Source organism: Gouania willdenowi, chromosome 21, assembly GCF_900634775.1.
Source record: "Gouania willdenowi chromosome 21, fGouWil2.1, whole genome shotgun sequence".
Lineage (NCBI taxonomy): Eukaryota > Metazoa > Chordata > Actinopteri > Blenniiformes > Gobiesocidae > Gouania > Gouania willdenowi.
Genome location: NC_041064.1, coordinates 3393681 through 3411251, shown reverse-complemented (window position 1 = coordinate 3411251; position 17571 = coordinate 3393681). Strand labels below are relative to the sequence as shown.

Here is a 17571-nt window from a genome sequence, read left to right as displayed (position 1 = left end):
TTTATTTGTAATTTTTTTATTATTATTATTATTTATGGATCTAATTATTATACTTAATTATCTATACCTATCCATTTTTGGCCATTATTCTGTCTTTAGAGTTTGTGGTGATTCCTCCGCTGCTGAATCTTCTCATTTATGGCTTGAAGTTGCCAGAATTAAGAAAACTTGTGTTTCAGATGTTTTCCTTTATGAAAAAAGCTTGAAATCAAATGTGCATTTATCCGATCTGTGCTTTTTTCTTTTCAGCAGAGCTGATGCAGGTACATCATTTTAAAGTGCAATGCAACCATCTGTAATGTACTTTGAATAATAAAAATAACTATTTTCTAATGTATTTGGTTCTATTTAAGAAGCCTGTTTAAAGTGGCTTCACAGTACGTTTGCTTCTAGTTGGAGAATAAAATCACAAAGCCTTCATTTCTGCAGAAAAAATTTGAATTACATGAACATGCAAGAAGTAAATAGAAGTCTGTGCACAATCACCGTTTATCACTCCTTACTTTATTTGAGAAAGTGAAAACACAGAATACAGTTGTTTAAAATTGCATGATTAATATTTTCTTTTAAATTGAATATTAAAGATATTTTTATTCATTTATTAACTGTGTCAATTACTAGACATTTCAGGCGACCCCTGTTAAATTCCTGGTGACCCCACATGGGGTCATGACGCCAAGGTTGCAAAAACTGGCCTTGAAGGTTTTATTTAGCCCTTATTGCTTTTCCTTTTGTTTTTCCTGCATCCTTTGCAATCCTGTGAAATAAAAATATCTAATTTTTTTGTTTCCCAACCTCAGAATGTCATAACACACGCCTCCATTATCCTTGTTCTTCACCTGCCCATCATGGTCAGGGGTCGTGGGGCTCCTGCGTGTGGCCCAGTTTGCACAGGCCTCAATAAAAATGTAAATAAACTCGTTCATGTGGAACATGTGACTCTGTGGCCACGGTTGTGAGAACACAGAGATAAACAGCAGTGATGATAAGACTGAATCTGAGCAGAGTGTAGATTAGCATTGATGGACACTTGGTCTGTTGTTTCTACTGCAACAGAATCAGGCTTCATGCTGCGTTCATGGACACATTCCCACAGACACGCTGCTCATTTGTTTACACAGAGAGGCCTGGAAAAGATGTGCCTGCAGGGAAAACTCTACCATTCTGGTAAAACAAAAGACAATTCTACAGTTCAGAATGTGCAGCACTGGGTTAGGACCAGTTGTTTGTTGTTTGTAAAGTTATGCATGCTAAAGTAAACAACAAACCACGCTTAAAAAAACTTATTTGAATTTACTTTTGACCAGCGGGCTAAATATAATATCTAAATCTAAAGGCTAAATGTTAAATCTAAATGTTAACTATTAAATCTAAATGTTAAATCTAAACGTTACATTTAAATCTAAATGATAAATCCAAATCTAAGGGCTAAATGTAAAATCTAAATCTAAATGTTGAATATTAAATCTAAATCCAAAATTTAAATATTAAATCTAAATGTTGCATTTAAATATAAATGTTAAATCCAAATCTAAAGGCTAAATGTTAAATCTAACTAATCTAAATGATCATGGATCATTGATCCAGATAACTGATAATATCTGGAAAAGAGGAGATTTGGCCCGTGGGCAGAGGTTTGCTCTTGTTTAAAGGAAACTGGTACAAACTGTGCAGTCCTGCCCTTTAGGAGCTCCGACATCTCAGTCATTGGCCACTGGGACCCCCCAGGACCTGCCTGCTGGGTCCCTGAAAAGGATTAAGAGGAGGTCTGAGTGAGGGGTGGTTGGACCTGGTCCTGCAGAGATGGAAAACTCCTCCCAGGTGTCACTGCTCACACTCTCAGGTCTGACGTTCACCCTGGAGCAAAGGCTGGTCCTGTTCGTACTGACTCTGTTGTGGTATCTGATTATCCTGTTTGCTAATCTCACTGTTATTGTTGTTATTATTATGGACAAAAGCCTCCATGAGCCCATGTATGTGTTCCTGTGTAACTTGTGCATTAACTCCCTGTATGGCACCGTGGGCTTCTACCCTAAGTTCCTGGTGGACCTGCTCTCATCTCATGTGATTTCCTATGCCGGCTGCATGCTGCAGGGTTACGTGATCCACTCGTCCACCTGTGGGGACTTCTCCATGTTGGCCCTCATGGCCTATGACAGATACGTGGCCATATGCCGACCCTTGTCGTACCACTCGGTGATGACCAAGCAGAGAGTGTCCCTCCTGGTGCTGTTCTCATGGTTCATCCCTCTCTTCTGTATGTTCATGAACTCTGCCACTCTACTGGGAGTCAGACTATGTGGCTCCCACATCCACAGACTCTACTGTGTCAACTGGATGATTGTCCTCCTGGCTTGCTCGCCGATCCTCGCAAACACGGCTGTTTCATATTTCAATATCCTCTTCTACTTTGGACATGGTGTCTTTGTTTTCTACACCTATATTTACGTGATAAAAACCTGCGTGTCGTCCAAAGAGAACAAGGGCAAGTTCATGCAGACGTGTTTTCCTCACCTGGTCTGCCTGTTCACCTTTATATTTGCCGTACTTCTGGACTTGATGTACATTCGTTTCGGCTCTGCGTCCATCCTGTCCCAGAACCTCAATAACTTCATGGCCATTGAGTTCCTGCTCGTTCCTCCACTCGTAAATCCAATCGTGTACGGATTCAAACTCACCAAACTCCGTAATAAGATTGTGACTTTAGTGCAGATGAAACGACGCAAAGTGCAGGACGGTGACGGGGAACCGAGAGTCTCTCATACGTAAATAAATGTCTGCGTTTAATGTTTGTCCCTGTTGATCATCAGCTACTTTCTGTTATTCAATTTAAGAGACACATTCCTGGAAACAAACAGGCTCAAAATAATAAGAAATGATAATAATAAAACACATTTCATCACTTCAGCTGTTCAATCTATGTACATATGTCTATGTTATTATATATAAGGGTAGTTTTAGTGTTAAAAGGGGTTTTCATAGCCTGACCAACATCTACATGTGAACAGGAAATGTTGTACACACTTTTTCCACCTCACTGTTCTTTTATTTCATTAGTTAATTAAAATAAATAATTTGGTTAAAAATGGGATTATAATTCACATTTTTTACTGTAAAACTTCATAATTGTCTGTCCTGTAGGTAATTGCATTGATTGTCTTAAATCGATGTAACATAACTTATCTGCAACGATGGTATAAATGAGGTGATATCAGAATCAGAATCAGAAATACTTTTTTCAATCATTATTTTATTTATTGAACAACAAGATACAAAGTCTCGGAGAGGTAATAGCAATAGAACAACTGTACAATATATCACAAACCATGCAAAGAGACAGTAAAAACAAAAACAACAACATCCTGACATGCACAAATTACATACATTGTATAATTGAAACCAAAAGGAGTTTGACTTTATACATTTAAACAGATAAGTGAGATGTCATTTTTGGCATGGCCAGTTTTCAACAGTTTTAAAGAGGAAAAATACAACTTAAAATCATTGATGAAATGGTTGAAGCAGTAGTGTATATGGTATTTTACAAAGAGGAACACAATATTCAGAGTATCACACACATTACTTTCTAAGTTGTCAACAAAGTATCTTATATGATTAAAGGTAAAAGTGGGAATCAGAAATACTTTATTGATCTCGGTGGGAAATTACTTTTTTTGTTAATTACAAATGAAAAGAAGAAACACTAAACAAAAAAACAAATACTAACAACTGTTAATTCAATAAGGATTAAATACAAGTGCACACATTACAGTTTATTTATTCTGTAGTTGTAGAGAAATGCTGTATATGCTGATTTATTGTTTATTTTTTATTATAGGTTGTCTATAATATCTAGCATGGGACTACAGATGAAAAATAGCCATTTGGATCATTTTGGTGTATTTACAGTATTGTTACTGTCCCCGAAATAAATGCATAAATAAATACATCAATATAAGTAGGAGTCCCTGCTTCACGCCTGAGTTAGACATTGATTGTAAGACTCTAGCGAGCTCTAGTGGATGGTTGAGAAACTATTTCTTTTCTTTTCTTTTTTTTATTTGACCTTTTCTGCACATGCTGTCGAAGGTTAACACTACGTGTAGTAATGAAACAAATACATTTATTTTATTGCTTAATTGTGACGATCAGGAAGAGTAAGAAAAACTTTATTAGAGGAAGGAGATAAATTAAAGGAAAGAAACAGGGGAGAGGGAGCTAGGGTGGGACAATGGAAGGAGTGATTAACACTAAGCTATTTTGGTTGCGCTGAAAGTGTAATGTGATGCTACTATTGTGCATATTGTGTTGTGGGGTGTAATTTATTGAACCAGTACTGTGACCAATGTAGAGATATTGACTAGGGTGACAGAACACCCTGATTTAGTATAAAGATGGTGGCAGTGATCAAATGTATTTAAGCTGTGCAAGGCGGCAATGTATGTAATTCTTGTACCATAAGATTATGTTACAGGATGACTTCTAATAACTGTTTGAAAAAAAAAAAAATAGAAATTTGAAATAAGTTATGGCACAAATCCCTTGTTCTAGATAAAAAAAAGGTTTTATTTCTACATTTTTATTGTTATTTTATCGGCTTAAAAATTATGAAGCAACATCAGTAGCATCATGTTTTCCATTTTTTCCTAGAGCAGGTAATACAATGTACTACTAGTATAAAAACAAAACAACTAAAATAATATTATTTCAGTTTCCTTAAAGCAATCAAATGTGTAAAAATTAAATTTTTAAAAAAATTTTCTTTAAAATTGCAGCTGAAGTGCCTAATTAGTGTATAAAGCATGTAGTCTCCTCAAGAAACTACTAAGACCTATAAATGATACTCTGAATTATACTCTTGTTGGAGTAAAGATTTTTTTTTTGTATAGCTCAATTTAAATTTTGGATTTTTTTTCATTCACAAATTTCGATTAAAAAAATACAAATAAAATCAAAAAGCCATGTTTTTCAAATTTTCGAAATTAATTGCAAATATTTAAAACTCTGAAAATTTCTCACATCTAAACCTGCTTTTAGAATTTCCCAAATAATTGGAAATGTGTCTTTTGAGTGACCTCTGAATTGTTTAATTTCATTTATTTATTTGAAATAGGACAAATTATCAGTCGATGTGTCAGCAAACAGCATCAACATAAATATACTAGAGTTTGCACAACAGGCAAAATTTAATTCGTTGTCATAAGGCAGGTAAACGTGATATACAGTTGAACAATAACATTTAACATACAGTAAAGCAAACATTAAACTGACTGACGACAGAAAAAAACTATACCACATATATTAAAAATAAATAAAATAAATAAATAACAGTTCGGAGTTAAAAGAGTTTGTGGTTTTAGTTTTTTAATATTCTATTTAGTGTTTACATGTGTATTGTGTTTTGATTCAGGCATCTTTGTTTATTTTGTAAATGTCGTTTGTTAATAATAAAAAAGGATATTTGGAGTTTCAAATGTTTAAAAAAAAAAATATAAATGAAATAAAAATGAATGATTTTACTGCATTAATATTATATATATATATATATTTTATTTATTTTTTGTTGTTGTAAAACTCATCAGGGTCTTTTATTGTGTAAGTGTAGAGCGGAAGTGTAAAAGCGGAAGCATCAGCGTCGCCCTTACGTGACCCGTGCATAGACGCGTGCAGTAGCTCCGCGCCGCTAGGTGTCGCTAACCTAGCCTAGCACGGAGCGTCGTTGGCGGGCGAGCTGTTGGAGAAGAAGCCGTGGACAGTGGCAGACTGTGAGCACTGCGGTACATGCGTGAGCCCCGCACCGCACCGCACCTCACCGCCAGCTTGAAGACTCTTTCACACGCAACAACCGCAGCGACGAACCCTGAGGAACACTCGCTCTTCCTCAGCGGCGGTTGGAGCTTCTTCGCTCGGACTTCCAGTGAGTGAGTGAACCTCCGTGTGCGCTGCAGTGGATGGTGATGACGATGATGATGAAGCGTGCTAATATGTGTCGGTTATTCTCCGGTTGTGTTTATATAATGTTACAGTCACAGTGTAATCCTGCGGTAGGACGCACCGGGGGGAGGAGACGTTAATGGCCGTAACGGTTTGTGGTGGTTGTTCGGTAAGAGCGGAGCGTCGTGCCCGGTGCGGAGCGCGCGCGTGTGTGTGTGTGTGTGCGCGTGTGTGTGTCCACGGATCAGAGGAAACACGCTGTTCGTAGCATCCGCTGCTGCTGTAATAACAGGATTAGTGCACCGGTAGAGTGGCTGATGGCTTCAACAGACATAATGTTAGAGATGCACCGATACATTGTCATTCATGCGATCACTCATATGTTCGATATCAGGCAGAGTAACTTCTGATCCAGTCCTCAGGGCTGGGTTAGAACACATCAGCTCATAGAAAAGCTCCCTCCAGTTCCTGATTTTATTATACTGGGTCTCTATAGACAATTTCTGTTTATTTTATTTCTTTATTTTGTGGGATTTTTGTGCATCCACATCATATTTGTCATGTTGTATTAGAGCTGGGCATTATGGACCAACTCAGTGATCATCCAACTGTGCTTTTCATGCTCTATTTTGATACAAAATAAGCTATAAAATGTATATATAGATATTAGGGATGTAACGATTGACTCAACTCCCGATACGATTCACAATACTGGGTTCACGATACGATTCTCTCACGATTTGTTTTACAAAATGGGACTGTAGACAAATGATGATTAAAAAATATTCCTTTATTTTTTGGGGGAAATAAACTACAAAATACTGTACTATTTTACTTTTATTTTTCATTGTCAAAAGAATCCCTTGATAAACTATTCAAAACAATGCAATTTAACTAAAAATAAATCTTGAATAAAGGAATAATACAAATGAAGAAGCTTATTAATTTAAATTCTGGTTCTATAGTAAACAATGCAAAACTGCATAATAGTTCTTTTTCTTTTTAAAAGTGCAACTGAAAATGTATTTTGTGCCTTAACAATTGGACTTAAAAAAAAAACCCCATCATTGCACTGATTTACGTCAGATATTTGTTTGGACCAGCAGAGGGCGCTGGTAACCCAGTGGTTGGTTGGCATGCAGCTAATCTAGCAGTGAAGAAGAGATGTTATGCTAGCAGATAGAGCTAATAGAAAAACGTGACTTTTACAGATTTTCATGTAACATTACAAATATTCTTTCAGTGCTAAAGGGGTAATGAATCATTTATTAACATGTAACATTAACATGTAAGAGTAGATGGCGGCCAGAAAGAAAATAGTAGCAGATTCCACCCGCCGGTACACTGCTGGACAAGAGAAGGGATAATATATACCGCCCTCTGCTGTTTAAAAAAAGTACTGCGAGTATCGATGTCAATCGTGATCCTTATGAATCGATTTTTAGCTGCCTTACGATTAATCGTTAGATTTTGTAATAGATTTTGTAATTTTCTATATATCTTGATATATTGCCCAGCCCGAGTTACAGCACATCAGCTCATAGAAAGCTCCCTCCAGTGCCTGACTATATTATACTGGTATTATACTGGGCCTCTACAGACAATCTGCATTTTTATTTAATTCTAAAATTTAGTAGATTTTTGTATATCATTTTTGTTATGTTGTATTAAAGCTGGGCGATTTGGACCAAAACTCGTATCTCAATATTTTTTCTCAAAATGGCAATATACGATATAAATCCCGATATTTTTAACTCAAAATCTGACCAGAAAAACAATTCTGGGTTGAATTTGCTGATGAAAAATGTCACACAGGCACATTTATTAAGAAACAGCTGCACAAAATGTGCCACTTTTGCCTTTTTCCTCCTCTAAAGGGACAGCACGTGTGAGTGAGTTCTGTAATGTAGCTTGTTTAGGGGAAAGAGATAATAATAATTTAGCAACTTTTGAAAGAAAAATCTACGTAAAAGCAGCACTTTCACATAAGCCGCATTCCATTGGCTGATGAGGGTGCCCCTCAAAAGCCTCGGCCAATCAGAACGGGCAGGTAGACGGGCTGCCACACTCCCGTTAACTGAGATTTCTGTGTATTTCCGTGTATTCTGATCAGTTACAACTGAGTTTACATTTCTACATGAACTCTCCTCACTGCTCCACGTCTGCATATCAGTCCATTCACAGCTTTTTGTGGTTCCGTATTGGAAGTGAAAAATGACTTTACTCGTGGCTGTTTGGTGTTGCTTTCTGATGCTCACAGACCTGTCATTTTATCACATCATTCTGTCACAAGTAGTTTCTCAGTGTTCTGTGGTCATTTTTCAATCAGATACAGTTGTGTGTGTGTGTGTGTGTGTGTGTGTGTGTGGTTTGTTCTCTTATGTATAGAAAACAATTAACATTGTTGAATGGGAAAAAGCCATTAATCTCATGCCAAGGGTTGTTTTCTATTGGTGCTTTTTCATTCCCTGAACATGAATCATTGCTGGTTTGTGTGATTTTGGAACAAATGACTCACATTTTTTTTTCTTCATGTAAACAACACAACATATGTAGCACGTTTTAATGTTACAGCAGAGCAGGTGCTGAGCTGACAAACACTGCTTTTCATTCGGTTAAATTGCAGAGAATGTCGTCTAGTCTGCAGCTGTGTGGGGAAAAAAGCTGTGCTGATTAAAAGAAAAGTAATCATTTTAGTTTATTCCAGTGGTTCTCAACCTTTTCATCCCGCGGCACCTAAGATAAAGGTTCCAGAGACCAGGGACCCCCACTGTAGCTGAAGGTGGTTGAACACAGACATGAACATTGAAGAACATGTGCAGACAGGGCCATCTATAAGGGGGAATAAAGGAGAGAGATTTTTGGGGTCCATCCATAAAGGCAGCAAAATGATGGTCCATTGTTCTATGAATCTGTGATAACCACATTTATTTATTCATCTGAATAATATCCACTGTTATCCAGGAACATTTATTTTTATCATAGTCATCTTAAAGATGGAAATCCTTGTTTTAATCAGATATAAAATGGGTTCAAAGTGACAAAAAAATGATGGAAAGGTGGTCAAATGGGATTTTAAAAACTACAGAATTTGGTTAAAAGTTGCAAATTAGAGTGGCCAAAAACGGAGTCAGAAAATGTTTTTTTTTTTTTTTTTAAGGGTTCAAAAATGTCAATAATGGAATAATTCATTTAAACTGGCAAATAATGTGCCTGACCAATTGTGAATGTGGTTGGCGGTTCAAAGTGACAATAATGGGTCAACATATGTGACTTTAGGTGGAAAAAGTGGTGGAAAGGGTTTAAGTGGTGAACATGAATTGAAAGTGGAAAAAATGTGCAGAAAAGGCCATTCAATTTGGTAGAGAAGTGGCAGAAATGGGAGTAATATAGCAAAAATGCATTAAAAGGAGCAAAAATATAACAAGGAAAAGTGATCAAAATATGTTAGAATATGGCAAGTTTGGTGTAGTTGCAGAAAAATTGGCTGAAATTGTTCCTTAAAGGAATTTGGCGACTCCCCCTCCTTGTGTCTTGTGACCACAAATGGGGTCCCGACCCCAAGTTTGTCTGTATCCCTGGTTTTTTCCTTTCATTTTTTTCTTTCTGTGTGTGTGTGCGTGTGTGCGTGTTGATCAAGGCTGACCCTTTGCTCGGCCCGTCGCTCGGTGGGGCTGCACTGCAGCAGTGCTGAGGTGACAAGTTTAAAACGGCAAAAAACAGCTTAGATGAGGCTGAATTCTCTGTGTGTGTGTGTGTGTGTAGTTTACAGTTTTTGCTGCATCGTGCCTCCTTCAAAGAGCCTCATGCTCTAGAGATGGTGTGTCAGCTCCGTGTGAAGAGGTAGAGAGGCTGATACCTAGACTATACATTATCACAGGCTGTTGGCTTTGCTTTCTTCTTCTTCTTCTGCGAACTCATGCGAACGCAGAGGTCTGACTGTCCCCTCCTCATCCTCACACAGCTCCACGTGGACCCTACACTCCTACACTGGGCTCTGTGTATGTGAGGAGAACCATGACAGATCTCACTTTCTTTTCCCTGGACGTGAAGTGTTATAAATTGACAATGCGACTTTTCCTGCACGCTGCTAGTGACGATGAGGAGGATGAACACATGATGGAAAACACGTCTTAGTTAACACGAAAGCTCACATCAGATCACTTCAAACATGAGCTCTGGAGATTGGAATTAACTCCTTGTTGTGTGCATACTTTTCATGTTTAAATGACCTAATTGACTATTAAACTTCCTGAAGTCATTCCAAACATCATAAACATAGTTAATAGTCAATCTTGTTATTCATTTTAAATTTTCTATGCTCCAGAGTATTTCTGTAAATAGGATTGTTGTGCTGAAATCACTCGAAATGATGTAGCAAAAGTGACGTTAGCCACACTGCTAACCCTCAGCCACCCGTGATTATTCATGAAACCTTTAATTACTACCAATCATAAAATCACCAGGTAAACTGATCTAACACATTAAAACACACACTTCAGATGAAGCTCTGCATTCATTTTAAAACCACAGGATAACATGATCACCACTCCAACCTTTACACGTACTGAGATTTTGTACATGATTAAATCACTTTCTAGTTCACATCTGTCAAACTCAAGGCCCAGGGGCCAAATTCGGCCCTTTAGTGCATCCGATTCGGCCTGTAGGAGAAAGTAAAAACATGAAACATTGCTTAAATTACCAACTAATTCAGTTGTAGATATTGCAGTCCCTCCAAAAACAAATTAGGGGTGTTCCGATTCAGTATTGATATCAGCCAGAAAATGAATATCGGATTTTATTGGACTGCATCTAAAATCTCGGATATAATGTATATTGTTTTTTTGGATTTCTTTTTTCAACAACTACTATTTTCTTTTAAATTTCTTTTATTCAATCATATAATGTTCTTATTCTAAAAGGTTAATTATATGTAATCCATTGGTTTATAATCAACAAGTCTGTTATTTTAATAATCAAGCCTTTTCTCACATTCCACACTACAAAATAAGTAATAAAAGTATGTATGATTCGTGCTGGTATCGATATCGGCCAACACTCAAGGCTGCAATATCGGTAATATATCGGAAGTGAAAAAGTTGCATCGGGACATCCCTGACACAAATTAAACTCATATACCGTATCCCATTCTATGCTTATATCACATGATGGCCGTCATTTTTAATCTCATATTGTTGAAATCCTGCAATTTTACTCAAAATTTCCCCAAATTGAATTAAAATGGGTCACAAAAATTAAGAAAATTTAAGTCCTGCAGGCCCATGAGCTAAAATGAGTTTGACACTCCTGTTGTAGACATTAAATCATCCCTTTTTCCAGTGAAAGATTACAAGTAAGTGATATTGTCTTAAAACAAGCATGTCAGGCATTTCCATGTCATGTTGAGCCAGATTTTAAATAGAAAAAAACAAAATTAGTGAAATTTCTTTCTCCATTTCAGATTGTGAATTCTGTATTTCTGTCCGTTTTCCCCAATCACGGTAAATTGGAGGCCCTGTTTCTGCTACTGGTTTGAGTCTTTATGTTGGATAAAGTGGAAAAGCTGCATGTGGCACATCCTGGAGGCCTTTTCTGAACAAACACACAGATTATTTTCCAATGATGGTGTTTAGACGTGTCCATTAATGGAGCGGTGCTGCTTTTTCCCTCCCTGTCGTTCCTTATCAGTCATCCACAACCACACACCCATTGTCCCGTGTTGTTATCCTGGAGAACACGCCGCTTCCTGTTTACTCACCACATAAGTAAAGATAGTAAACAGGAGGGACTCTTTATTCCTTTATTTTATTGTATTCGTGTCAAACAATTATTCCCCTTTGATACTTTGGACTTTCCTGTTGAGTCTGTTTGAATTGCACTTTTTCTGTTGTTTTACTGGTTTTGCTGGAAATTCAGATGATGGGTAATCAATGGATTTAAATAGAATACCTTCACGAAAAGCTTATAATGGTAAAAACATGAGCACTGAGCTTGTGCTTTTTCCTAAAACGTGGAACTTTTCAATCACATTGTTGGAGTAATTTTGTGTTTCCTGGTTTTGTTGGAGTCCAAATGGCTTTTTGAGCAGAAACCTGTGATGAAAGTTCCTATTGCAGCACTTGATAACATTGTGTTTAGGAGCAGTTGGCTTGTCCGGTCATGCTGTGCTGTTCATCAGTAAAGTAGTGGGAAAAACAAAGATCCTATCTCTCTTCTCCTTCTTCTTCTTCTACTGCTGCAATTACGGTGTTGTATGTTCTCCTCTGAGCGCTCACGTTGATCTACGACAGACATGGGCAACTGGCAGCCATAATTTTTTGCAGCCCCCAAAGCAAATCCCCAAAAATTGCAATTCAAGAAGTTGGAAGGAATATGAAACTCAACATAATACACAAAGTAGTACACCAATGCACCAAGTACATAAAAACACAAAAAAATACAAAAAAGACAGACACAACGACACATTGCAGAATAGCTCCAAAAAACACAAAAATGAGACAAAATTCAGAAAAAAAACAGCAAAAATACCGAAAATGACCCCAAAAATGCACAAGCCAACAAAAAGAAATGCAGAAAATGACAGAATATTTCACAAAGTTACACCAAGAATATAAAAAATGACAAAAACACACAAAATGACTCCAAAAACAAACAGAATAACTACAAAAACACACAAAACAACACATTACAGGATAGCTCCAAAGAAATACAAACTGTTAACCAAAGTACACAAAAATCATAGGAAAAAAAACAACAAAAATACAGAAAGTGACCCCAAAAAGCAATGCAGAAAAACACACATAATGACTAAAAGCTGACATAACATCAAAACGACAAAGACAAAAAGAAGACCCTTTCCCCCCCCTGTGTTAATGTTCTGATTGGTCATTATTCTAAATGCTGACGTGAATATTGATCATGTGGCCCACGTATCATATACAATCACATGTTTGTGGTCCCTGCTGTGATAGTTGCCTATCCCTGATGAACAAGTAACTACCTTTGCATTCTCTCGCCGACTACAGCCAGTGTCACTTTTTGCATCTTTTGCATCATATTGAGCCCACAGATGACCCCGCTGCTGCTTCATGACTCGCTGCAGCTGTCAGAAACTGTGCTTGGTTTAAATCGGAATTCAAATAGATTTTTTGACTTAATTTTATACGAGTGCCCACGGCTTTAATCAATTAGTCAGTCTGTGTAACAGGCTCTAAATAGAGAGTGTTTGCTCAGGGCTGCTGCTACTAACCACATGTTCCTGCTACGGCTGTCACAGGGTTGGTCTCTTTAACGCGTGTGTGTGTGTGATTGGACGGATTGGTCTGCAATGCCTTCAAGAAACTAAGAATTTTTATTTTGAAACAATTTGAGCCCATTTTTGTTATTTATTTTTTCTTAACCATTTTTCTGCAACTTTACCTAACATGCCATATTTTAACCTATTTACGTCACTTTTTTTCCTATAATTTTGCTCCTTTTAATGCTTTTTTGCTACATTACTTCCATTTCTGTCACTTCTCTATCAAATTTCAATGCCTTTTCTGCACATTTATCCCACATTTTTTCCACTTTCAAGACATTTTCAGCACTTATAAACTCTTTCCACCACTTTTTCCACCTAATGTTGCCCATATTGACCCATTTTTGTCACATTTAAACTCTTTTAATGTTTATTTTTTGCCAATTTAACCACATTCACAATGTGTAATGCCCATTGTTTGCCAGTTTAAACGTGTTTTCCTTGCATCTTTTAATAACCGTCGCCCACAATTTGCAACTTTTAACCAATTTCTATAGTTTTAAAAATCCCATGTCACCACCTTTCATACCATTTTTTTATCACTCTTATTGATTAAAACAAGTATTTCTATCTTTAAGATGACTATATACTATGGACCAAATAATAATAAACTTCCTGGATAACAGTGGATGTTATTCTGAATAATAAATAAATGTGGTTATCACAGATTCATAGAATAATGGACCATCATTTTACTGACTTTATGGATGGACCCCAAAAATCTCTCCCTTTATTCCCCCTTATAGATGGTCCTGTCTCCACATGACTGTTCTTCAATGTTTATGTCTGTGTTCAACCACCTTCAGCTACAGTGGGGGTCCCCTCTCTGTGGAACCTTTATTTTGGGGGTCGTGGTTGAAAAGGTTGAGAACCACTGACTTAATATAACAGTGATCTTGACATGTGCCCTTATTAGACTCCGTCTTTCCAGGATTTGTGCAGAAGTTGTGTGAAATACAGGGTCAAGTTTTTAAATGCATTTATGGAGTACTGCACAAAAATAATTAAGGTTCATTTGAGCAGAACTGTGGAGTTGTTGGCTTTGGATCACCGACTGTTGCTTATGTCCAAAAAGTTCCCAAAAAGGATTTTTTAATGGTTTATAGCATTTAGCTGTCCTCAAAGGGATAAGAATTGTGGGGTAATGTAATTTAGAAAGTAGGAACGATTAGTTTAAACTGCCTAAGAATGGAAATGACAAATCATGAATGTGGTTGGAATATGGTGAAAAGAGGTTAAAAGTGACAATAATGGGTCATCACATGTGACATTAAGTGGAAAAGTGGTAGAAAGGGTTAACATGTGCTGAAAATGCCCCCATGTGCTCTATGGCTCCATGTGCCTAGATGTCTGTCCCCAGTGTTGGTGATGCAGCAGCTGTGTATGTTTGTCCCAGTGTCTGTTAATGCAGCACGGACCATGTCTGTCCCTAGTGTTGGTGACGCGACAGCTGTGTATATTTGTCCCAGTGTCTTTTAATGCAGCACGGACCATGTCTGTCCCTAGTGTTGGTGACGCTGCAGCTGTGTATATTTGTCCCAGTGTCTTTTAATGCAGCACGGACCATGTCTGTCCCTAGTGTTGGTGACGCTGCAGCTGTGTATGTTTGTCCCAGTGTCTGTTAATGCAGCACGGACCATGTCTGTCCCTAGTGTTGGTGATGCAACAGCTGTGTATGTTTGTCCAAGTGTCTGTTAATGCAGCACGGACCATGTCTGTCCCTAGTGTTGGTGACGCAGCAGCTGTGTATGTTTGTCCCAGTGTCTGTTAATGCAGCACGGACCATGTCTGTCCCCAGTGTTGATGACACAGCAGCTGTGTGTTTGGGGACATGGCAGCGCGTGTAGTGTCCATGTCGGACCCTGATTCACAGGAATCCTTTTGGATTTTCAAAATAAGGTCATCCTAAGGTCATCCACAGATGCGACCAGATGAAATTTTCACTCGGACACACTAAAAAATACTCGCATTTGCGCCCAATTTGATCGCAGTTTTGAGCCCTGAACACATTTAAAGGCAGTTATGTTAAAAGTGAGATTTTGTGTGACAGAAAGGGTGTTCCCTGTAAGGCAGAAGTGCTAAAGTGTTTGTTCCAGATGGGCTGAGGATTCGCTCACTCCACTTTCAAACCTCCCACACTCAGCGTTTGTGAACCACATGGGAAACAGATTTAGTGTTCACAGGGTCATTCTGCGTAAAAAGCCTCAACGATCGAGAGAAGTTCGTTACCTGAGTTAATTCAAACACACGCACAGATTTTTAGGATTTGAATCCCCACAAAGCAGAAAATGTGGATGTGATTCTGACATACATTGAAAGAACGTTGCTGTAAGTAAAGCTTGGGGTTTTGTTCCCCAATTCTTATTTTTCTTAGTGTGTGGCATCTTTTTACACACTACTCTGGTTTGAGTCAAATCCTACACAGGCTTTGTGGTTATGTTCATGAGAAAATGAGCTGAAATGTGAGGGCAAAAAAACATGGAAAGTTAAATTTAGAGAGGAACCGCATCCAAACGCCTACTACGAGTCAGAAGAACAATGATTATGTAAGTTTTTCACAGTCTTTCATTAAAATTAGATCATTTTTTTCTCCTTCTGTTATTTATTCAGCTTGGACCAAATGCTCATCATGGAGACTGGATGAGAGCCGGTTTCAAAATACAGAATTTGGAGGAATTTAGGAAGTTCTTCAAGTATTTACAGGCTATCTTTTATAAGCCAAGTGTTTTTAAAGTAAATTTTTTTTTCTTTTCATTGTTTAATCAACTTAATTCAAAATAGTAATTTTTATTTTATTTCCTTTTTGAAAAATGAACACACACAGTGGATTAAAAGGTAACCGTTAACTGAACTTAAAATACATTTTAATCCCAGTTAGTTATATTTGTTATGCTAGGGTTACACAGAGCCCTGACACGATCGCAGTCGACCTAAGATGGAATAACTGTCCAAAGTATAGGTTACATAAGAAATAAATGTTTTTGAAATTTCTGCATTCAGAGCATTAGCGTATTTTCAACAGAATATGGCCTGAACCTGTCCAAACCTGAAGTTAGACAATTTTTTTAAACCCGAACCTGTTAAAGTCTGACACTTTTCAAATGTGTGCATGTACTCAGCACAAGAACCAGTCAAGTTTGAGTCTTTTATACATTTTTAAACATCATTTATTCATTTTCCAGAGGCTACCCTTCAAATCACCTCAACGTCTATTTGTGCATCTTTCTCACGCTATTCCAAACACATCACTGGACCGCTCATTTTCCAGACGATCGCCCGAGCCTATGTAAAATATAGAAATTAAGACTGAGATCTTTAGCTCTATGCCCACTTACCTGTGAGTTCTGATTGGCAGAGACGTTTGAAGGGTTACCTATTAGCCAATAGAGTTTGGCTTATGTTACGGGGCGGCTTTTCCGTGGATCTTTCCAGGAATATTGAACTTTTGTGGCTCACGTATTCCCTTTCTCTTATTTCTGAATCCAAGACCCCCTTTGTCCAACTACTACATTTTGCTCAAAATCTTATGAAAAAATAACTAAAGAGTGTAATGATGGAATGACTGAGTGATAACACACATTTTAAAGAATCTCATCTAGTAAATACGTGGAAAGAAACAGTATTTAGTGCTTTCTGAACAGATTTATTGTTTATAGTTTTTTAGCTTTTCCAATGTGGGGGACAAAGACTGACCCTTGTATTTTTATTTCATGTTCAAATCTAGATCATTTTCATTTTTAACTAAAAAAATAAACATTATAAACCTTGATCATTTTTATGTTTTTATTTTTTTAGTTTTCCACTTTCTTTCTCAAGTACCCCCTGTACTACCATTGCGTACCCCTAGGGGTACAGGTACCCCCATTTGAGAAACAGTGGTCTATAGCACAAAAAATACGGTAAATAGTACGGAATGTAGCCCTGCATCTTTGTCCAATTCCAACGTTAACCTCAAAATTGAATACAGAAAGGTTAAATGTGCTTAGTAACAATTAGAGTCGGGTATCATGGCCAATTTCCGGAATTGATTAAATTTTGATTAATACGGTTTTTAATTGAATTCAGTGTTTATCTTAAAATTTTACTTTGATATTTATGAGATGGTTCCAAACTTCTGACTTAAGTAGGGCCGGCTTTAGGGCTGTACATTGCCATGAATCTGATGATACGATACACGATTTGCGTGTCACGATACAATATATCCCAATAAATACTAAACAATACAAAATTCTTTGCTAACACCAGACTATAAACTGAGACTACTGAGGTTAGAGTAAAAATGAAATCAATTCAAGATACGATTAAATCAATTTGTTTTTACTCAGGTCTAGTAG

The 17571-nt window shown here is 37.3% G+C and overlaps 2 protein-coding genes across 3 annotated transcripts in view; both read left to right on the top strand.

The window, feature by feature from the left end:
• Positions 1 to 283: 283 nt before the first annotated feature.
• Positions 284 to 2769, top strand: LOC114455068 (olfactory receptor 1D2-like). The gene is made up of 2 exons (XM_028436077.1): positions 284 to 295; positions 1804 to 2769. The coding sequence occupies exons 1-2, from the start codon at positions 284 to 286 to the stop codon at positions 2767 to 2769; spliced, it is 978 nt and encodes a 325-aa protein (XP_028291878.1).
• A 2877-nt stretch (positions 2770 to 5646) lies between these two features.
• Positions 5647 to 17571, top strand: part of adarb1b (adenosine deaminase RNA specific B1b) — a 146980-nt gene continuing 135055 nt past the window's right edge. The window contains exon 1 of one of the 2 annotated variants that reach the window (XM_028436456.1): positions 5647 to 5917. The gene's annotated coding sequence lies outside the window, so the exon portion shown is untranslated. Of the gene's footprint in view, positions 5922 to 17571 lie in introns of both variants that reach the window. The other variant, XM_028436455.1, reaches the window with a different exon arrangement.